The sequence below is a fragment of the Electrona antarctica genome, assembly GCF_951216825.1.
Source record: "Electrona antarctica genome assembly, contig: scaffold_25, whole genome shotgun sequence".
In the NCBI taxonomy this organism is placed as follows: domain Eukaryota; kingdom Metazoa; phylum Chordata; class Actinopteri; order Myctophiformes; family Myctophidae; genus Electrona; species Electrona antarctica.
Genome location: NW_027637034.1, coordinates 4,736,482 through 4,759,248, shown reverse-complemented (window position 1 = coordinate 4,759,248; position 22,767 = coordinate 4,736,482). Strand labels below are relative to the sequence as shown.

Below are 22,767 nucleotides of genomic sequence, written 5' to 3'. Positions count from 1 at the left end.
GCCACACGGTAACTCTGTCATTTCTCAACCGTTTCGGACGCGGCGCGGCACGCCGGAACCGGCCCGGCCCCCTCGGCCCATTCCTGGGGGTCTGGAACTCCCCCACCCCCCGCGAACCCCTCACGGAGTTGCACCACTCACTTCACACAGGTGTGATTTTTTTGGGGACTCATAAGATTTTTTTGGGACTCAGTTGAATGACCACCTGTGCATCCCGGGACCCATTACATTGAAAACCTATTTACATCACTGTGTGTGTGTGTGTGTGTGTGTGTGTGTGTGTGTGTGTGTGTGTGTGTGTGTGTGTGTGTGTGTGTGTGTGTGTGTGTGTGTGTGTGCCTGCCTGATGGGCCTAATATTGCCTATCATTTAGTTATTAAAACCCTCAGGCATTTTTTGTTTGTTTTTAAATGTGGTCATAAGTGGTATGGTCGACTTGGTACTGTAGCTTATGGGATATTGCTCATGTTATTTTAAAGACTTAAAATGCATCTATCAGGAAAAGAGACAATGAGTGAAGCTTTACAACAGAAAGCCAACTATTAGGGGGACTAACTATATTAGGGCATTTGAACATTGCTGCCTGTCAGTCACAATGTGGAACAGGGTCCCATTTTGTGGGATGCTTAGTCTTGGAAATGAGGGACTGTCCCACGCAAAGGGAGACATCTGGTCTCCGTTCTGTGAAGCCTTCACCGTTTCCATGTGAATCCTGAGATCTACATGTTTCTCACTGTTCTATTATAGCAGCTGGGTTTACTTTTTATCATTGCTGCCGGGCAGAGAAACCTTGTATCTCCATAATTCAGAAGGAGCGAGTGCATATGCTTGTATATGTTTCTTTTCCCTTTTTACCTCCTTTATGATGAATTCCTGTTCTGTTCTTTGACTATACAGAAGTGTCTATTTGTACGTTTCTAAATGTTTTGATGAATTGAACAAGGTGGACCCTCTTGTAAACAAGTGTAATGCTTAATTGGGTCATCCACTCACAGTTAACAGTCTTTGTATTGAGTTTGTGCTTGAAATGTACTGTAATTCTGCAAACTCTTAATAATTATTTCAATCAATCAATCAATCATTCTCCCACACCGGCGATCAGACAGGATTAGTGGAGTTCCGCGGCAGTGTTGGTTCATTTCGTGGCGGCCGCCGCAACTGCCGACAACAGTCGCGGCTCCCGATATGCGTTGCCAGTTAAAAATCACCCGTGTCTTCCATGTGAGGTTAGGGTTTGGGTGTCAGCGTCGCTGGTTAAAACTCACCCATGGCTCCAGAAACAGCTGTGTCTTCCCTGTGAGGTTAGGGTCTTGGGTTGGGTGTCAGACTGCTGCCGCCGGTGCCAGAAAATGCACTCGCTCTCTCTCACATAATTTAACCTTTTATGTTTTTTGTAAATTAATGTCCTAATCATCATACTACAGTGTCACCCAAAAGTAACCAAAATAGCCGATCTACAAGCTTTTCAGATCATTTCATTTTAATTTTCAGTTCAGTAACAGTTTTGGACATAAGAGGTTTCCACCTCACAGCAACAATAGTATACCTACTTGTGTTATCTATTTCAGGATCATTAATATGTTAAACTGTTTGGCTGTTTCAAATATACAATGAAAAAATACTGCTTGCTAGATGTGCTTTCATTTTGTTCTTTCATTTTTAAGTGGTGCAGCTACTCTAATGCACAGCAATGTGTGTCCTTGTCTGGGTCTGGGTCTGTGTCTGTCCGTCCAAGCACGGAAATATTATTATAGCGTTTGTTGACTACCAAGTGTCACTGTTGCGCAGCCTAGACACACACACACACACCACCACCAAACTACATACTGCAGGTTAGTAAACTCTGAACAACACCAGCTTAGCTACAGGTAGCATTAAGCTAGCTGAACTGAAGTACATTTCCCAGTAGCTTATTGTCCTCACCAATTACAGCTGTGTGTGTGTGTGTGTGTGTGTGTGTGTGTGTGTGTGTGTGTGTGTGTGTGTGTGTGTGTGTGTGTGTGTGTGTGTGTGTGTGTGTGTGTGTGTGTGTGTGTGTGTGTGTGTGTGTGTGTGTGTGTGTGTGTGTGTGTGTGCGTGCGCGCGTGCGTGCGCGCGTGCGTGCGTGCGTGCGTGCGCGCGTGCGTGCACACGCGCGCGCCTGATGGGCCTAATATTGCATATCATTTTGTTATTAAACCCCTCTGGCATCTCACTTTTTTCCCTTTTTAAAAAAAATAAATGTGGTCATAAATGGTATGGCCGACTTGGTACTGTAGCTTAGGAGATATTGCTAATGTTATTTTAAAGGCTTAAAACGGCTTAAAAATGCATCTATCAGGAAAAGAGACATTGAGAGAGCTTTACAACAGAAAGCCAACTTAGGGGACTAACTATATTAGGGCATTTGAACATTGATGCCTGTCAGTCACATTGTCACAATGTGGGACAGGGTCTCATTTCGTAAATGAGGGACTGTCCCACGCAAAGGGAGACATCTGGTCTCTGTTCTGTGCTCACCGTTTCCATGTGAATCCTGAGATCTACATGATTCTCACTGTTCTATCATATCAGCTGGGTTTACTTTTTTATCGTTGCTGCCGGGCAGAGAAACCTTGTATCTCCATAATTCAGAAGGAGCGAGTGCATTCTCCGGCACCGGCGATCAGACGCACCTGCCCGGGAAGGTGGGGGGGATTAGTGGAGTTCCGTGGCAGTGTTGGTTCGTTTCGCGGCCGACGCCGCAACTGCCGACAACAGTCGCGGCTCCCGATATGCGTTGCCAGTTAAAAATCACCTGTGTCTTCCCTGTGAGGTTAGGGTTAGGGTTTGGGTTGTCAGCGTCGCTGGTTAAAACTCACCCGTGGCCCCCTAAACAGCCGTGTCTTCCCTGTGAGGTTAGGGTCTGGGGTGTGTCAGACTGCTGCCGCCGGTGCCAGAAAATGCACTCGCAATCTCTCACATAATTTAACCTTTAACCTGTTTTTTTGTAAATTAATGTCCTAATCATCATTCTACAGTGTCACCCAAAAGTAACCAAAATAGCCGATCTACAAGCTTTTCATTTTTATTTTTCATTTAATTTTCTGAAAAGTAACAGTTTTGGACATAAGAGGTTTCCACCTCACAGCAACAATATTATACCTACTTGTGTTATCTATTTCAGGATCATTAATATGTTAATAAACTGATTGGCTGTTTCAAATATGCAATGAAAAAATACTGCTTGCTAGATGTTCTTTCATTTTGTTCTTTCATTTTTAAAACACAAACGCAAACACAAAACACAAACAAACATTCTGATTCATAATTTAAATTAATTTAGTCATGTTCAGTTTTATACAGGAGCTGTTTATAAAGTTTAATATCATAAATATATTAGTCCTTATTCATGACACATGATCAGCGGCAGCCTTTTTATGAAAGTTATTAATATCACATCAAATTCCTTATTCAATTATGTATTGTATTCCTTTATTCCAGACCAGTGTGTGGAGTCCAGTCTGCAGGTGAAGATCAGTTCTCCAGCCACGACTGTTTCTATTAAACAGGAACCTGAAGACCACCTTAAACAGGAACCTGAATACCACCTTAAACAGGAACCTGAAGACCACCTGGCTCTCAGTAAGTTTAAATTACTCTGTCTTTATTTGTTTTATTGGTGAAAGTGGGTAGTACTGAGAGTGTAAAGATGAACCGATATGACCCTGTTATCGATTTTAGCATTAACAATGTGACTACATTGATGGTAGCCTATTATAAATGGGACGACGGTTCGGCAGTAAAAGTATGAATGGGTTCACTGAAGCTTTGCAGTTAATTCTACTTCAGTATTAACTAACCTGCTGAAGAAGACTCACTGACCTAACATTCAGCTTGTCTCACATCTTCTATGAGAACACTACAATGTAAACAAAAGGCCATACAGCACAGAGCACAGTCAGCGCACCATCAATGTTCAATTTTGGAAAATGTGGCCAAAGAGTAATCTGTTGATACTTTTTCCAGCCACTACTCCGCATTGAGGGATAAGATTCAAACCTTTTATAGAGTCTCTTTGTATTTTTTCCTAGTCTTTCTGCATGTTCCTGTGTGTAAAGAGGAGGTTCCACCTGAAGAGGAGAGGAGCTCCAGTCTGGTCCAGGAGGAACCACAACCTCCACAGATTAATGATGAACAAGAGGAGCTACTTCAAAGACAAGAAGAGGCTGGTGGGTCAATGACTGTTGACATTTTTCAAATAGGCAAAAAAAGATACTGCTTAAAGGACCACTTCACCACTTTTCAACCTATCTTCATATAATAGGTCCTCACTAATAATCGTAAAAAAATGGCGCAATTTTTTTCTACTCAGTCTGTGTCTCATAGGAGGGCTGTGGGCAGTTCAGAAACCATCTTCCAGTGACATCATCGATGGGGAATCCAAGCTAATAGAAACTGCAGGCTTTCTATTCCTGAAAAGTTGCAATGTGAAAATGGAAGCCATCGTTCTCATGATAATGAAAATCTAAAGATTTTTGTAAAAAAATCTTGTTTTAAAAAGAATCTGCCTAATGATGATGTCACTGGAAGACGGTTTCTAAACTGCCGACAGCCCTCCTATGAGACACAGACTGAGTAGAGAAAAATGGTGCCATTTTATCATGATTATTAGTGAGGACCTATTATATGAATATGGTGTGGTAGGCTACTTAAAGGAACACAATCAGGTGTGAAATCATGAGTCATAATTAGCAAGCAGTGGTTTTTGATACATCAAAGTCATGCAAGATAACGTAAAGGCTATACTAGTGCAGCGCCATATCAACATCATTCAAAACGAGGTGTGTAAATGACAAATATGTTACAATCGATAATATGCCGTCTCGTTCTTACAACTTTGTTGCATTACCTCAAACGACAGTCATGACCAAACTGAAGAAGTTCTGAAGACAGTGTCGCGCTGCCGAAAGATAAAGTCCACAGCGTGTCTCATCACAACGCACTGTGAGCTTGCTTGTAGGTCAGATACTTTCAGCGAGCAACGCCGCCATAAGGCAAAATATAAATGTAAAGTGTAAAGCCAAATGTATCCTTTGCACCGAAAATAGCCGCTCTACAAGCTAATCTGCTTATCCTATTTGAATACTTTGTATTTGGTCGTAACACATTGTATTTTTTTGTAGACTTTCTGCACGTCCCTGTGTGTAAAGAGGAGGTTCCACCTGAAGAGGAGAGGAGCTCCAGTCTGGTCCAGGAGGAACCACAAGCTTCAGAGATTAAAGATGAACAAGTGGAGCTACTTCAAAGACCAGAAGAGGCTGGTGGATCAGCGTTGACATTACTAGCAGTGAAAAGTGAAGATGATAATGAAAACGGAGACACAGAGCCTGTAGCCGGCACCTCAACTGTACACATGAAAACACAAGCTGATGTAGAGGACTGTGGAACACCACAACCAACTAGTGACAACCAGCTCCTCTCTTCACACTGTTCTGAATCTGACACTGATGACAGTGATGATTGGGAGGAGACTAGAGGAGATGAGTCGGCTTTAAACACACTGAAATCACAAACCACACAAAATGTGGGAGGACAGCACAAGCTGTCCCAGGACCTGAACTCGACGAAACAAATTGACTCCATTAGGAGTCACACACGGAAGAAAAGTTTCAATTGTACAGAGTGTGGCAAAATGTTTAATCTAAAGCAGAATTTAAAAACACACATGAGGATTCATACAGGCGAAAAGCCATTTTCTTGTACAGTTTGTGGTACAGGCTTTACTCGGGCGGGTAATCTAAACTCACACATGAGGATTCATACAGGCGAAAGGCCATTCTCTTGTACAGTATGTGGTAAAGGCTATGTTAACACAAGTCATCTAAAAAGACACATGATGACTCATACAGGCGAAAAGCCCTTCTCCTGTACAGTATGTGGTACAGGCTTTTCTCAGGCGGGTACTCTAAAAACACACATGATGACTCATACAGGCGAAAGGCCATTCTCTTGTACAGTATGTGGTAAAGGCTATGTTAACACAAGTCATCTAAAAAGACACATGAAGACTCATACAGGCAAAAAGCCTTTAGTTTAAGTCATAATGATCAGTCAGTCTAATCCAGGATGACAATGATGCAAAAGCAGAGGAATTACATGTATGATCTGACAATATCAACACGACTGAATAAAATACACATTAATAGTTCCTTGTGATGGAGTTTAATTTGGATCTTTGGATCTTTGGATCTTATTTTCTATTCAACATGATGGGATTTTATTTTTATTTTAGCTTGCATTATTCCCTCCAGCTCATAGGTTACTGGTAGTACAATATGAGCATCAGTGTGTCTTATTCATTCACATTCATGCAATAATTATGTTCATTGCTATGCAGTAAATGATGGTGCAGTAAAGTGCTCACAAGCTGCTGGGTTTGTGTAGATCAGGGTGTTGCTACATCTTACATAATGTACCTTCAGACAATAACAGCCACATACTGTACATGTATGCATTGCAGTTAAACAATTCTATTTGTATTTTACTATCAAAGTTATTTAATTTCAATGCTCTTTTGTCAGGTGTGTGCTGTTAACAAAAAGTATAACTTAGCCTTTTTCAGCCTTATTTCACAAACCAAACCAGACATTCGAGGTAAAGTAAATAAATAGCCTTTTTTATTGATCCCTTCATTATTACACAACAAGGAACAATGAATCCTGACAAATTATACTCTGGGAAATGCCCAGGTTAATGAAAAACACTTTGGGTGCGCTCTGGCCTAGTGGTCCAGGCCCATGCCACATATAGGCTCTGACCTAGTGGTCCAGGCCCATGCCACATATAGGCTCTGGCCTAGTGGTCCAGGCCCATGCCACATATAGGCTCTGGCCTAGTGGTCCAGGCCCATGCCACATATAGGCTCTGGCCTGACAGCGCGTTGCGTGTTCGAGTCCCGCTCATGACTACCTTTGCTCCATGTCTCTCCCCTTCTCTCTCTCCCTCTTTCCTGTCTACCACTCCTTTCTATTAATTACCGGGCCCCTATTAATCACCGGGGATGGCGTTGAATTAAGTAATACATTCCGGCCTCCTTTTCTGAGCCAGGGTTTTTTTTTTTCAAGTGTCGTATCTGTTACCTTCGCTGCTCTGGCTGACTGTGCCTGTCACGTCAGCGTCCACTGTCCAGATGCCGGTGGCCGCGGTGCTCGGCTCGCGAGCACCGCAAAGTTAACTTCGGGAGAGAACGCCAATAAGCACTGTTCATGGCCACCGACAATAAAACTACCGGTAATGAGCGCAGCAGTCTAACTGCGGAGGAGGGAGGAAAATTACACAAAACCAAAGCAAGTGAAATCTATCCCACAGCCTACTACGGCTACTACAATGAGTGAGTAATGAGTTTGTGACACGATGTGCTGCGCGCCCGCAGATCTGCCCTTCATGCAACGAACGTTGGTTCTATAAACGGCAGATCGCAGAGCGATCTCTCTCTAACGCGCGTTGGAGAGAGAGACGCTCTCTCTAACACATCTCTCTCTCTCTCTCTCCCGTTGAAGCCTTGGATTTTTACAGTCTATGGTTGGATCACTGCAGTGTTGCACTGTTCTGATTTGATATTATATGAAATAGCCTATCATACATTTTTAGTATTTTTTAGTTTTTTTTGTCAGTAGCCTAACTGTAGGCCTTTACCACAGTAGCCTAATGTGGTAGTCTATCTCAGTTGAAGTTATATACCGGTATATTTGTGACCAGATTTGACTGAGGGACTGCCATTGTATTTTTATTTTTTTCATGTCATATGAAAGCAGGGAATCATATAGCTTCAAATGACAATGACATTGGTTGTTCAAGTTAAATTGATGTGTTGATGTTATTATGGTATTTACCATAGGCAATATGCCAATAATGGAAAAACAGTTAAAATGACCATTGAGCACCTGCAACTGCACTGTTTAATATTTCATGAGAACTTTCAATAGGCTACATGAGCCCAATACATTTTACTGGGTTCTAACTGACCCAAAATGTGATTTGTTCATTATGATCAGTTTGAAAAGTAGAAATAAATGCCTCCTCCTTATAGCTGCCTCCTTCCAATAAAAGCCCGGTATCGGAATCGGTTGAGACAAATAATAGCCCGGGTTCCTAAAACAGGATTTACGGTATCTTCACTTGTAACTATCAATAAAGGCAAAAAGCCAAAAACAAATCTTGCATTGGCCTGCCCAACACAACATACGTGGCCCTTTTCATTTGTACATGGTAATGAGAACGTAGGCCAATGACATGGACCAAGTTATTGTGGAACACCTTTCCCCATTAGAATATTAAGACATCCAATGCACTACATTTCTGGTGTGAAATGGCACGAGGGATCCCCACAAAATGACCACCCCAAAAACCTACAGATGTGGTGTTTTGTGGGCTTTGAGCACCTGTCCCCTCAGTGCTCTCTGCACGGCCCTGCAGTAATATACTGTATATGTTACGGATCTCACTGTAGGTTCTGGGGGTTCTGGGCACTGTAGGTTCATTCATAGTCCATATTTAGTGGTTTTGGTGGCGCCGCTCATAGTCCATCACCATGCTCATATCTCCTACCCTCCAAATTCGTCCATTGTTTCCCTCTGCTTTCTCTCTACCGCATATCTACCTATATTCCATTCTGTTCATTTTCTTTTCCTTTCCTATTATATTTATGTCGTCTCTATTATTTCATTCCTTTATTCTGTCATTCTCCCTCTGCTCTGTTTCGGGAGTTTGTTTGTTTTTCTGTCTGGAGCTCAGCTCGCAAAACCACCACGGAGCAAAGCCACACTGAGCACTGCTGTCGACCCCTGTGTCCTCCTGGCCGTGACGTGTGTGGGTGGAAGGGGTGGGGGGCAGAGGAACGGGGAGGCAGGGGAACGGGGGGAGCTACGGGAGGCAGTTTAGGAATAGCGCGTTTGCGTTGTACTGGCTATACTGCGAGCCGTTCCTCTGTCCCCACACACACTCATCTCTAATTACAGAGATCCGATATCCAATAATATACAGCAGGGTCAAATCGGCCAATACCGATATATTACATTATTAGATATTATATTTATATTGAGCTCATTGCTGAAATATCAGTCAATACCGGCGGAAAATATCTGTGAAAATCGGTTCAATACCAATAATGCTTTTATAATTAATATCGGCCGATATATCAATATGCTACTGATAATATTGTGCATCACTAATTGCTATGGGACATGTGAGTTGGACCTAGAATACTCTGACAAGCCTGACAATAAAGTGACTGACAACAATACCAAGTAATGAATATAAGAAACAACAACATACCATTTTATTTTGCTACCTTTATTGAATACAACAATATCATATTTTTTGACATTGTATGTTGAGTTTAAACTTACCAGGTTTCTTGGAAAGGTTTGCTATCATTCCCCCGCACCCTCCAAACTGGGGTCCCACAGGGATCTGTACTTGGTCCCCTCCTCTTCTCACTGTACACTAAATCCCTTGGCACCATCATCTCTGCTCACAATATATCCTATCACTGCTATGCCGATGACACACAACTGTTTCTATCCTTCCCCCCCTCTGCCACCCAGGTAGAAGAACGCATCACTGCATGCCTGGCTGACATCTCACAGTGGATGTCTTCCAACCACCTCAAGCTGAACCCAGACAAGACTGAGCTTCTGTTCTTCCCAGCTAAGTCCTGCCCTATGCGGGAGCTAACTATCTCCGTAGACAACGCCCTGGTAAAGTCTGTCCCGACAGCCAGGAACCTTGGTGTTGTCCTGGACAGTCAGCTCTCGTTCAAAACACACATCACAGCTGTCACTAGATCCTGTAGGTTTACACTCTACAACATACGACGAATTAGACCGTTCCTCACCCAGGAGTCAGCCCAGCTCCTAATCCAGACAACAGTCTTGTCAAAACTTGACTACTGTAACTCCCTCCTTACTGGCCTACCGGCATGTGCACTTAAGCCCCTCCAACTGATCCAAAATGCCGCAGCCCGCTTGGTCTTCAACCAGCCAAAATTCTCACACGTCACCCCCCTTCTCCGCTCCCTCCATTGGCTCCCGGTCGCTGCCCGCACAGAATACAAAACTCTGATGCTGGCATTCAAAGCAACCAAAGGCATGGCCCCCCCATATCTCACAAGTATGATCGTACCCTACAAACCCTCCCGCGCACTCAGATCAGCCAACGCAGGGAAGCTGGAGGTACCTTCACTAAAAACGCCGGGACAACGCTCCACACGTCCCAAACTCTTCTCCCTTCTGGCTCCAAAACTATGGAATGCACTTCCCAGAACTCAGAACTGCAGCCTCACTCCCAATCTTCCGCCGTAGTCTGAAAACCCACCTCTTCAGACTCCACCATGGCCCGTAGCACTTGCCCTAGCCTAGCCCCTTAGATAGCACATTATGTAGACTTAGATAGTATTTTAAACAGACTTATAGCTTGTTACGTAGACAGCTCTAGAATTGCACTTTATGTAGTCATAGCACTTTATAGTACACATGTATAATATATTATATAGTATAGTATAGTATGTATAGTTTACATAGATACTCCACTGTTACGTTCTTAGTCTACGCATGATTCATGATAACTACTTTTTATATATGTGATGTATGCCATGCTTTTGTTATTGCTTAATGTAAGTCGCTCTGGATTAAGAGCGTCTGCTAAATGCCTAAATTGTAAATTGTAAATTGTAAAATAACCTACTTAACATGAATTGCCTCAGAAATGTCATAAAAGCGGTGAATGCCTCAAATCTGTAATGTCTTCAGCTATAGTTGGCTATGTTATGTGAAAAACAGCAACAATAGGTTTAGAATGAGCATATAAACATATAACAAAATATTTGCACTGGGGCCCATCACCATGTCTGTAGATGCATCTTGCAATTAGAGCAGGGGTCTTCAATGTTCTTCATGCCTGCCTGCTTGAGATCTCACAGTGGACGTAATCCCACCATCTCAAGCTTCTTTTCGTACCTGGAATGTCCCCCCTGCCCCCCTCTTTCCGTCTATTATTTGAGGGGCGCTATGCCCAGCTTTCCGGGTTTGTGTGAACACAAACATTGGCTTGTCATTGGCTGATCGCCCCATAGTGATGATTTGATTGGATGAGCAAAGTACATATTGAAGTGAGGGCAGAAGAGTGAAGACGCCAAAAATGGGTTTTCGTTGGGTTGTGTTATTCATTGTAGCTTACCTTATGCAATGTAGTGGAACAATAAAACTCAAAGATAGTTTCAGAGATTTTGACAGGCATCTTTATTGTAGCCATCTGGGTCACTGGTGGGGGTGGGGGTAGAGGTCGGGTCTTTGGCGACAAGTTTTGTCGCGCCATGAACTTTGTTAAGGTACTTTAATAAATTGGCATTGCTCTTTATCGCTGTGGACTTTGGTTTCTGTCCTCCACACAACTTGCATTTTACCTTGATATGTTTAGGGTAGGCCTACTTTATCTTCACAAATTCAAAATAATGGCTGTATTTCCAAGTTTAAAAGCTCCCGCTGTCTGTATTTGCCATTGTGCCTGTCGCCGTTTTGTGTGTGTGTGTGCTGTGTTGTGGTTTGTGTGTCTCTGTGTTTACCCCATGCGAGTAATGACATGGTTCCGGGTTTGGTGCAAGAACGCTCTGTGATTGGTCAGTGATTGGCTTATCCTGAAATTCTTGCCCTACGTTAACCAATCATCACATCTTCTGCGACGTGCTCACATGGGGTAAACACAGAGACACACAAACCACAACACTGTGGCTCTGGCTTTTGCATGCTCATGCATGTTTCATGATGTTTGAGAGCAAAGCAGAGCACACAGACACAGAGCAGCAGCAGGTCGCCTCACCCGCTTAGTCACTTGTTAGATAACAGATATAGATATCAAGAAACCACCACTCCTGAATGAAGTGTCTGGTGCTGGGAGTCTGGTGCAACGCACATGTCCTGGCGGTACTCCTGGTGAGAGCCACACTGGGCAAGACCTACGCTGAAAAGACTATCATCGGAAGTTGTGGGATTTTAGCGGAAGTATCGCCCAAGGAAATGACGTTGATGCTTTACAAATCAATTTACATTCTCCGTGAATGAAACAAGTGTTGTGATTGGTCGGGAAAATATCGTATCCGGGGGAAATACAGCTGACGGATACATCCGCCCGATAGCTTCTCTGCCTTACGTTGTGACCAGGCTTTTCTTTTCGCAGATAAGTAAGCCTGGGACCGAGGCTAGGTGAGAGCAGGAGTGGACCTGGTGAGATATAGGAGGGGCCCGGACAGGAGTCAACCCACAGAGCCTAGTCCAGAATTGTACCTCCCAGTCATGGCAGAGTAGTTCCGGAGTGGACCCAATGGATTGTGTGGCCCTGGTCTTTCCCTAGTGTGTCTGATCGAGGGTAACTACTGGGACGTAAGTCTGGACTTGATCACCCCGGCTGGGTCACCCGAGGGTATGATGTTCGCGAGACCCGAAACCCTGATGACCTTGGGATACATCACTGAGGATACGTCCCAGGTGCATCCAAGCGACGTATTTTCGTTCTGTGCACGCTGCACGCTTGGTTGGATCACATAACATAACGCAGGTAAAGCAATCACAGTAACTATAACGTTGTTATTGAATTTGGAATGGTAAATACCGTAAATCCTCATTTATAATCTGGGGCTTGTATTTGTCTCAACCGATTCTGATACCGGGCTTTTATTGGAAGGAGGCAGCTATAAGAAGGAGGCCTATATTTCTACTTTTCTAACCGATCATAATGAATAAATCACATTTTGGGTCTGTTAGACAGTTAGAACCCTCTAACATGTACTGGACTCATTTATTGAAACCAAGTCCTCATAAAATATTAAAGTGCAGTTGCGGGTGCTCACTGGTCATTTCAACTTTTTTTATAACAATATTGGCATATTGCCTATGGTAAATACCATAATAAAATCAACACATCAATTTAACTTGAACAACCAATGTCAATTTTAAACTATGATTCCCTGCTTTCATATGACATGAAAAAAAAATCCAATGGCAGTCCCTCAGTCAAATCTGGCCACAGTACTATTTACTATCCTATTTACTGCACATGGCTATGGTATGTATCTAGGCCTACAGTTAGGCTAGTGACAAGTTCAGATGCAAATAATAACATACAAATAAAATGTATGGTAGGCTATTTCCTATAATATCAAAGCAGCTAATATGAACAGTGCAACACTGATCCAACTATTGTAACTTCAACGGGGGAGAGAGTTGCATCAGAGAGAGAGAGTTGCGTTAGAGAGAGAGACGCGAGAGAGAGAGATAGAGAGAGAGGAGTAGGAGGATGAGGGAAGTAGTGAGAGCTGTTTGTGACATGAGGTGCTACGAGCTCGCAGATCTTACGCTTTATGCAACGAATGTACTGTAGCCTACATTCGTTCTATTACGCTTTATGCAACGAATGTACTGTAGCCTACATTCGTTCTATAAGGCTAGATCCACTACCGTTTGGGGGCTGCTCAGCATGCAGCCCCCAAACGGTAGCGGATCTACCCTTTATGGAACGAACGTAGGCTACAGTAGCCTATACATTCGTTGCATAAAGCGTAAGATCTGCGAGCTCGCAGCACCTCATGTCACAAACAGCTCTCACTTGCTTGGTTTTGTGTCATTTTCCTCCCTCCGCAGTTAGATTGCTGCTCTGTGCTGAGTGCTCTCGTTAGTTTTATTGTCCGTGGCCATGAAAAGTGCTTATAGTGGCGTTCTCTCCCGAAGTTTGTTTGTTAATTTGTTGCGTTGTGCGCGAGTGTGAGCAACGCGACCACCGGCATCTGGACACTATAGTGACAGCCAGCCAGGGCAGCGAAGGTAACAGATAGGCTACGGCACTTAAAAAAAAATACACAAAAAACCTAATAAAAGAAGGACGGTTTTTATATACTTAATTCAACGCCACCCCTGGTAATTAATAGGGGGACAGCTTTTTATTGAAGGAAGGAATGTATTTGAGGATTTACGGTAGTTACGTTAATAGTTACTGCAAAAAATAGTTTCTTTACGTAACGTAACGCGGTAGGAACGTGTTATTCCCAACACTGACAGTAGGTGAAGTATCTGTGTTTCCAATTAACAATACTGTTACTTCTACTAAAAAAGTGAGTACTTTTAACACCACCACTTATAGGCCTATGTATATAAATCAGGCATTATGACGCCAAGATATATTTAGTCTGTCTGTCAACAAGCCCTCAGGGCTTTTATGTAATCCTTTAAGATCATGGTTTTAGATCATTTTTTAGATTATTGTGCAAATGTACCTCTGTCCTTTCTTTCACAAACTGTTAATAAAGTATTCAACCCGTCCGTCCAGTTACACACCTCCTCCACCAGGGGGCGAAAGGCAGAACCTTTGCATTGAGCAAACGGACTGGAGGATCCATTGATGCGCATGCGCTCGAAACACGTTGAGTCGTTGATCCGGAAACGCGTGTTGTTGTTGCTGTTGCTGTTAGCGCTGCAGCATGGAGGTTGTTAGTCTTTAGCTCTGGTTGTTTTTCACCGTGGTGTGAAATAAACGGATTGTTGCTAAAAACAACTCATAATGGAGGTCAAAACGTGTCAAATGGAGTCTGTACGGCTGAAGATAAATGAACACATGACGTCGGTGGGAGAGGACATATTGTGTGTTTTGGACAAACAGCAGCAGAGTGGTGGTGCTGATGTTTGTTGTGTGAAGCTTGATGTCAGAGTGTTTGTGTTGGAGCGCCTCAGTTTGGCTGCTCAGGTCATGGTCAACCTCTTCCAGAGAGCGATGGAGACACTAGAAACTCTGCTGGAGAAACAAAACAAAGTGCTGGACATTGATGTTGATATGGACATCGATCTACACACTGCAGGTATGTGTGACACACACACACACACACACAGCTAGCTGAACTGAACTACATTTCCCAGTTGCTTATTGTCGTCACCAATTGCAGCGTGTGTGTGTGCGTGTGCGTGCGCGTGCGTGCGTGCGATGGGCCTACTATTGCCTATCATTTTGTTATTAAACCCCTCTGGCATCTCACTTTTTTTTCTGTGGTCATAAGTGGTATGGCCGACTTGGTACTGTAGCTTAGGGGATATTGCTCATTTTAAAGGCTTAAAAATGCATCTATCAGGAAGCTTTACAACATAAAGTCAACCATTAGGGGACTATATATTAGAGCATTTGAACATAGGCCTATCTCACACTCACAGCCCTCTTTCCACGCCCCCTTCCGGTAGCTAGTGGTGTCATTTAACATTAGGCATTTACACTTTTTTTCTCTGGAGAATCTAAGTACATTTCCTAATGTTAAAATGTCAAAGACCGATAATAATATGAAGAAAACACAATGGTATAACAACTCAAATAAGTAGAATAAGCCTTACCTTTACAAAACGGTAGTTTGTGGCTTGTGAAAATACCTCTTTTAACATGGAAGTCTATGGACCGCAGAAAAAATAACACCATTAGCTCCAAAAGGGGGCGTGGAAATGCTGTGAGATAGGCCTATTGATGCCTGTCAGTCACAATGTGGAATAGGGTCCCATTTTGTGGGACGCTTGAAAAGTCTTAGAAATGAGGGACTGTCCCACACAAAGGGAGACATCTGGTCTCCGTTCTGTGAGGCCCTCACCGTTTCCATGTGAATCCTGAGATCTACATGTTTCGTTAAAACTCACCCATGGCTCCCGAGACAGCCGTGTCTTCCTTGTGAGGTTAGGGTCTGGGCCCTGGGTAGGGTGTCAAGACTGCTGCCGCCGGTGCCAGAAAATGCGCTCTCTCTCACATAATTTAACCTTTTATGTTTTTTTGTAAATTAATGTCCTAATCATCATTCTAGTGTCACCCAAAAGTAACCAAAATAGCCGATCTACAAGCTTTTGATTTTGATTTTCTGAAAAGTAACAGTTTTGGACATAAGAGGTTTCCACCTCACAGCAACAATATTATACCTACTTGTGTTATCTATTTCAGGATCATTAATATGTTAATAAACTGATTGGCTGTTTCAAATATGCAATGAAAAGATTCTGTTTGCTAGATGTTCTTTCATTTTGTTCTTTCATTTTTCATTTAAAAAAAACAAACCAAAACAACATGCTGATTCATAATTTAAATTAATTTAGTCTGGTTCAGTTTTATACAGGAGCTGTTTATAAAGTTTAATATCATAAATATATTATAGTCATTATTCATGACACATGATCAGCGGCAGCCTTTTTATGAAAGTTATCTCACATGGAAATTCCTTATTCAATTATTTATTGTATTCCTTTAGGCTTTATTCCAGACCAGTGTGTGGAGTCCAGTCAGTTGAAGATCAGTTCTCCAGCCACGACTGTTTCTATTAAACAGGAACCTGAAGACCACCTTAAACAGGAACCTGAATACCACCTTAAACAGGAACCTGAAGACAAACAGGAACCTGAAGACCACCTTAAACAGGAACCTGAATACCACCTTAAACAGGAACCTGAAGACAAACGGGAACCTGAAGACCACCTGGCTCTCAGTAAGTTTAAAATACTCTGTCTTTATTTGTTTTATTGGTGAAAGTGGGTCGGTACTGAGAGTGTAAAGATGAACCGATATGACCCTGTTATGGGACGACCGTTCGGCAGTAAAAGTATGAATGGGTTCACTGAAGCTTTGCAGTTAATTCTACTTCAGTATTAACTAACCTGCTGAAGAAGACTCACTGACCTAACATTCAGCTCGTCTCACATCTTCTATGAGAACACTACAATGTAAACAAACGGCCATACAGCACAGAGCGCAGTCAGCGCACCATCAAAGTTCAATTTAGGAAAATGTGGCCAAAGAGTAATCTGTTGATACATTTTCCAGCCACTACTCCGCACTGAGGTACAAGATTCAAACCTTTTATAGAGTCTTTGTATCTTTTCCTAGACTTTCTGCACATTCTTGTGTGTAAAGAGGAGGTCTCACCTGAAGAGGAGAGGAGCTCCAGTCTGGTCCAGGAGGAACCAAAACCTCCACAGATTAAAGAGGAACAAGAGGAGCTACTTCAAAGACCAGAAGAGGCTGGTGGGTCAATGACTGTTTTCAAATACGCAATAAAAAATACTGCTTAACTAAATACTGCTTAAAGAAATACTTTTACATTTTGAAATACATTTTAAGTAGGGCTGTCAAATGATTAAACATTTTAACCAGATTAATCTCAGTTTAAAAATATATGAATCACGATTAATCAGCATTCAAACTATGTCCAAGATTATGCCATGTTTTACAAGGTCACGATACCACACACGTTGAGCAGCTTGTAGATACATAGATAGATAGATAGATAGATAGATATAGAGATAGATAGATAGATCTTTATTGTCATTGCTTGCACGAAACAATGCAAGTTGAGCTTCACCACTGGGTATTATGTATTACAGTGCGTTTATTTGTATGCCAAAGTACAAAGTGCAACGTAATAGTGCAGTGTAATAATAATAGAGTTCAGCAATGCAAAGTTTAATGCATAGTCCAAGTCCAGTACAGTACACTTATAATACTATAGAGGAGGGTCAGGGATGGGGGAAGCGGGGGGCAGGTTGTTCATTCAGCAGCCTGACAGCCTGTGGGTAGAGGCTGTTGGTCAGTCTGCTGGTTCTGGACCAGATAGATCGGTATCTCCTACCAGAGGGCAGACGTTGGATAAGATGGTGTGCTGGGTGGAACTGGTCCTGTAGGATGTTATTGGCACAGCGTAGGCAGCGGGAGGTGAAGACTGTGGAGATCTCTGGGAGGCTGGTCCCAATGATCCTCCCTGCAGCCTTGACCACTCTGTGGAGGCCCTCCTTCTCTGCCCTGGTGCAGACTGGTGTGGAAAACCACACCAGTTGGTGAGCACACTCTACTGCACAGTGGTAGAAGTTGATCAACAGGCTCTGTGGGAGTTTTGCCCATCTAAGTTTCCTTAGAAAGAAAAGGCGTTGCTGTGCCTTCCCCACATCAGAGGTGATGGTGGTCCTCCAGGACAGGTCGTCGGCCATAGTCACGCCCAGAAACGTAAAGTTAGAAACCCTCTCCACCTCCTCATGTGCCTTCCCCACAGCAGAGGTGATGGTGGTCCTCCAGGACAGGTCGTCGGCCACAGTCACGCCCAGAAACGTAAAGTTAGAAACCCTCTCCACCTCCTCATGTGCCTTCCCCACAGCAGATTTGATGGTGGTCCTCCAGGACAGGTCGTCGGCCACAGTCACGCCCAGAAACGTAAAGTTAGAAACCCCTCTCCACCTCCTCATTTTCGAGAATGGCTGAGATGTCCGGAGACCTGCATGAATCAATGTTGTTACCGTTGTGGACATTGCCTGCCAATATAAATGTGTGTTTGTACACTGATGTGGAGGCTGGGAGGCAGAGATGCTGCTACTCTGTCATATCTATTTCATATCTATTTCAGGATCATTAATCTGTTATCAAGCTGATTGGCTGTTTCAATTATGCAATGAAAAAATACTGCTTTAGTTTATAGATGTGCTTTCATTTTGTTATTTCATTTTTAAGTGGTGCAGCCACTCCAATGCACAGCAATGTGTGTCCCTGACTTCCTGGCTGGGTCTGTCTGTCCGTCCAAGCACGGAAATAGCGTTATAGCGTTTGTTGACTACCAAGTGTCACTGTTGCGCAGCCTAACACACACACACACCAGGGAGGGCGGCTTGTACAGTACAGTACTACAGCACGAGTACAGTACAGCGCCACTTGGTTCAGACGGGTGTTATGCTGTTTATAACACATGAACAACCTTATTATTAAAGTTGTTACTAATGTCACCTTCATTCCAGACCAGTGTGTGGAGTCCAGTCTGCAGGTGAAGATCAGTTCTCCAGCCACGACTGTTTCTATTAAACAGGAACCTGAAGACCACCTTAAACGGGAACCTGAAGACCACCTGGATCTCAGTAAGTTTAAATCACTCTGTCCTTAACCTTCTACCCTAATAGAGCATCGCAGTCCCGCCTCCTACCCTGGACCAGGAAATGAAACCCAATGCATTTTCCTCATAGACATTTCTTAAAGTATTTATTTAAAGACGGTTACGCCGCGGACAAAGCCAACTCGAGTCGTGACAACTCATGACAACACAAACAATATTTTGGACCAAACAAATAATTACAAAGAAGAAAAACAACAAAAAAAGTGTTGTAACCTGCCGTTTTTTTCTTCTTTCTAATTATTTGTTTGGTCCAAAATATTGTTTGTGTTGTCATGAGTTGTCACGACTCGAGTTGGCTTTGTCCGCGGCGTAACCGTCTTTAAATAAATACTTTAAGAAATGTCTATGAGGAAAATGCATTTGGTTTCATTTCCTGGTCCAGGGTAGGAGGCGGGACTGCGACGCTCTATAGACAGGGGGTACACAAGCACATGGCCGTCTATCCGTGCTCCTTCTCCTACCAAACCACACTTTTTTTTTTTTTTTATTGTTTTTTGAAGGGACAGACAGTAGGCTGACAGGAAACGGGAGAGAGATGGGGGAAGACATGCAGTAAAGGCCGTGTCGGGCTCGGGAGTCGAACCCGCGGCACACTGCGACTGGATTACCAGTCGGGTGCCCAGACTGTTACGCCACCGCCTGGGCCACCAAACCACACTGTTAACACACATCTCTCCATGCAAAAAAAAATCTGCACGCTCCCAGAATCCAACTGCACTACATTGCATCCACGCAACTGTCATATTTACTGTACAAATATTACTTATGTCACACACACTGTTATTGCGCAACATTTCGCTGTGATGCAAATTACATCACAACTTTCTCATTCCTCGGCACCTCCCCTTTTCACTGCACACACACACACACACACACACATACACACACGCACGTTCACGCACATACACAGGGCAACGCAGCATGGTACAGCACAGTATTCTACAGTACAGTATGGTAAGTCACAGCACAGCACAGTACAGTATGGAACAGTACAGTAGCATACAGTACGGGACAATATTGTACCGTACAGTATTGTACAGTACCGTATAGTACAGTATGGCACACTTCAGTATGATACAGTACGGTCCAGTACGGTACGTTATGGTACCGAACCATACGGTACGGTACGGTACAGTACAGTACAGAAGAGAAGAGAGCAGAACAGAGGAGAAGAGAAGAGAGCAGAACAGAGGAGTACAGTACAGTACAGTGGAGGACAGTACAGTCCAGTACAGCCGAGTACAGCACAGTGGAGTACAGCACAGTACAGTACAGCACAGCCGAGTACAGTACAGTACAGTACAGTGGAGTACATTACAGTGGAGTACACCACAGTACAGTACAGTACAGTACAGTACAGTGGAATACAGTACAGCACAGCCGAGTACAGTACAGTACAGTACAATACAGTACAGTACAGTACAGTACAGTGGAGTATATTCCAGTACAGCACAGCACAGCACAGCACAGTACAGTACAGTACAGTACAGTACAGTACAGTACAGTACAGTACAGCAGAGTACAGTACAGTACAGTACAGTACAGTACAGTGAAATACAGTACAGTGGAATACAGTACGGTACAGTACAGTTGAGTACAGTACAGTGGAGTACAGTACAGTGGAGTACAGTACAGTACAGTGTAATACAGTACAGTATAGCCGAGCACAGTACAGTACAGTGCATCACTGTACAGTACATCACTGTACAGTACAGTACAGTACAGTACAGTGGAGTACAGTACAGTGGAGTACAGTACAGCTGAGTACAGTACAGTACAGCACAGCACAGCGGAGTACAGTACAGTACAGTGGAATACAGTACAGTACATCCGAGTACAGTACAGCACAGTCCAGTCCAGTCCAGTCCAGTACAGTACAGTACAGTACAGTACAGTACAGTACAGTACAGTACAGCACAGCAAAGTACAGTGGAGTACAGCACAGTGGAGTACAGTATACTATTCCCGCTAGGTTGCCACATTTACGACATCCAAGCAACTTGGTATATAGAAACATTGCCACTTGCAATTCTTGCTTTTAGATGGAAATAAAAACAAGCAAAACAAACAATAGGGCCACTCAGCCAGGTTGACAAGTTTGCGCTTTCGAAGCAACTGGATATATGAAAACATGTTTGCTTTTCCAAGTAAAAAAAACAAACAAAATAACAGTATCGCGTATCGCCCTTCCGCTATTGCCTTCTTCCCATTTGCGACGTGTGGCGCTAGGATGAGCGGGCCGAAGGCCCGCGAAATTCTAGTTTGTTTTATTGGTGAAAGTGGGTCGGTACTGAGAGTGTAAAGATGAACCGATATGAATCGATTTTAGCATTAACAATGTGAATGCGTTGATGCAGTAACCCCTGCTTTGATCAAAATGTATTATGTGTTCACATGGGTTCACATAAGCTTTGCAGTTAATTCTACTTCAGTACCAGTAAGATGCCTGAGGGCGAGAAACGACCTCAGGTCACGTGCACACATCCACCTGGGTGACAGCAGACTGCTGGGCAAGCTCTGGTGCTTTGGCATGGGGGGTAAGATCTTAATTTCCGGGCCTGTTAAGAACTCTAGTTTTCGCTGGCTGCCCGGCGCGGCTGCACTAATAACTTTGGGGCAGGCCCGTCTAGAGTTTAAATGGATAGGTATCGGTCAAAAGGGAGACATCGAAGAGGAAGGATGGATGTAGGATCAACATATGGCATGTCAGAACAGGTCAGCTCCATATATGGAGATCTTAGGGTTTGAGGTCAGATGTAGAGTTGCTGGCCAATATTGATGACATCAGGGATCTCCATTTACAGTATGGGCTTAATATTGATGAAATCAGGGATCTCCATCCCTGATGATGTCACGTGCTCCATCCCTGATGATGTCATGTGATGTCACACGTTCTCTCACCCCTACCACCATATATAGTGCCGACACACCAACTGATGGGAAATGTGCGATTAACAACTAACCTGCTGGAGAATACCTAACATTCAACTCGTTCGGATTTTAGGCTACGGTGGAAGATTGGGAGTGAGTCTGCAGTTCTGATTGCAATGGGAAGTACATTCCATAGTTTTTGTTTGTTTGTTTGTTTTTTCTTTTTAGATATTTTTTGGGGCTTTTCTGCCTCTATTGATAGATTTACAGTAGGTAGACAGAAAACGTGGAGAGAGATGGGCAGAGAAGACACACAGTAAAGTTTGTCAGGATCGGGACTCGAACCCGCAACATACTGTCATGCTGGATTACCAGCCAAGGTGCCTGGACCACTAAGCCGGCCCAGGCCCTTTCCATAGTTTTGGAGCCATAAGGGAAAAGACTTTGGGACGTGTGGAGCGCTGTCCCAGCGTTTTTAGTGAATGTACTTCCAGCTTCCCTGTGTTGGCTAATCTGAGTAGCCTGGCTAATAAGCCAGACCGAATCAAAAAATTGCCTGCCGGCGGATTACGGTCTGGAGAGGCTCAATTGTACGCCCATTTCCTACACCAGAGAACTGGTGTGGCCAATCTGGACACGGTATGCAATATGGGCGGGCTTTGGTACAGTTACGAAAGCCAATAATGCTGCTGCTCTGACAAAACTATGTTTAATCTAGTCAGCACAACTGATGATATTTTGTAATGTGATTAATCCGTTCTCAAATCTTCTATTAATGGCTAGGTGTGCTGTCATGCTCATTTCAACCAGAAGAACTACCTTTAGTAATGTAAATATTTCATTCCACTTTTGTCTTTTTTCTCCTTTTTTGGGGCGACTCCTCTGTGTACCACCAGAGGGGGCTCAAGTACCACCAGTGGTACTAGTACCAGTGTTTGGGAACCTCT

The 22,767-nt window shown here is 43.5% G+C and overlaps 1 protein-coding gene across 2 annotated transcripts in view; it reads left to right on the top strand.

Annotated features, from left to right (window-relative positions):
* The window catches only part of LOC306919473 (uncharacterized protein), a 227,454-nt gene extending 221,309 nt beyond the window's left edge, over positions 1–6,145 (top strand). For both annotated transcript variants that reach the window (XM_079532243.1, XM_079532242.1), the window contains 3 exons: positions 3,463–3,603; positions 4,053–4,190; positions 5,145–6,145. In XM_079532243.1, coding sequence (XP_079388369.1) covers positions 4,062–4,190; positions 5,145–5,297 — 282 coding nt within the window. In that variant the 5' untranslated portion in view covers positions 3,463–3,603; positions 4,053–4,061 and the 3' untranslated portion in view covers positions 5,298–6,145. The remainder of the gene's footprint in view (positions 1–3,462; positions 3,604–4,052; positions 4,191–5,144) is intronic.
* Positions 6,146–22,767: the final 16,622 nt, after the last annotated feature.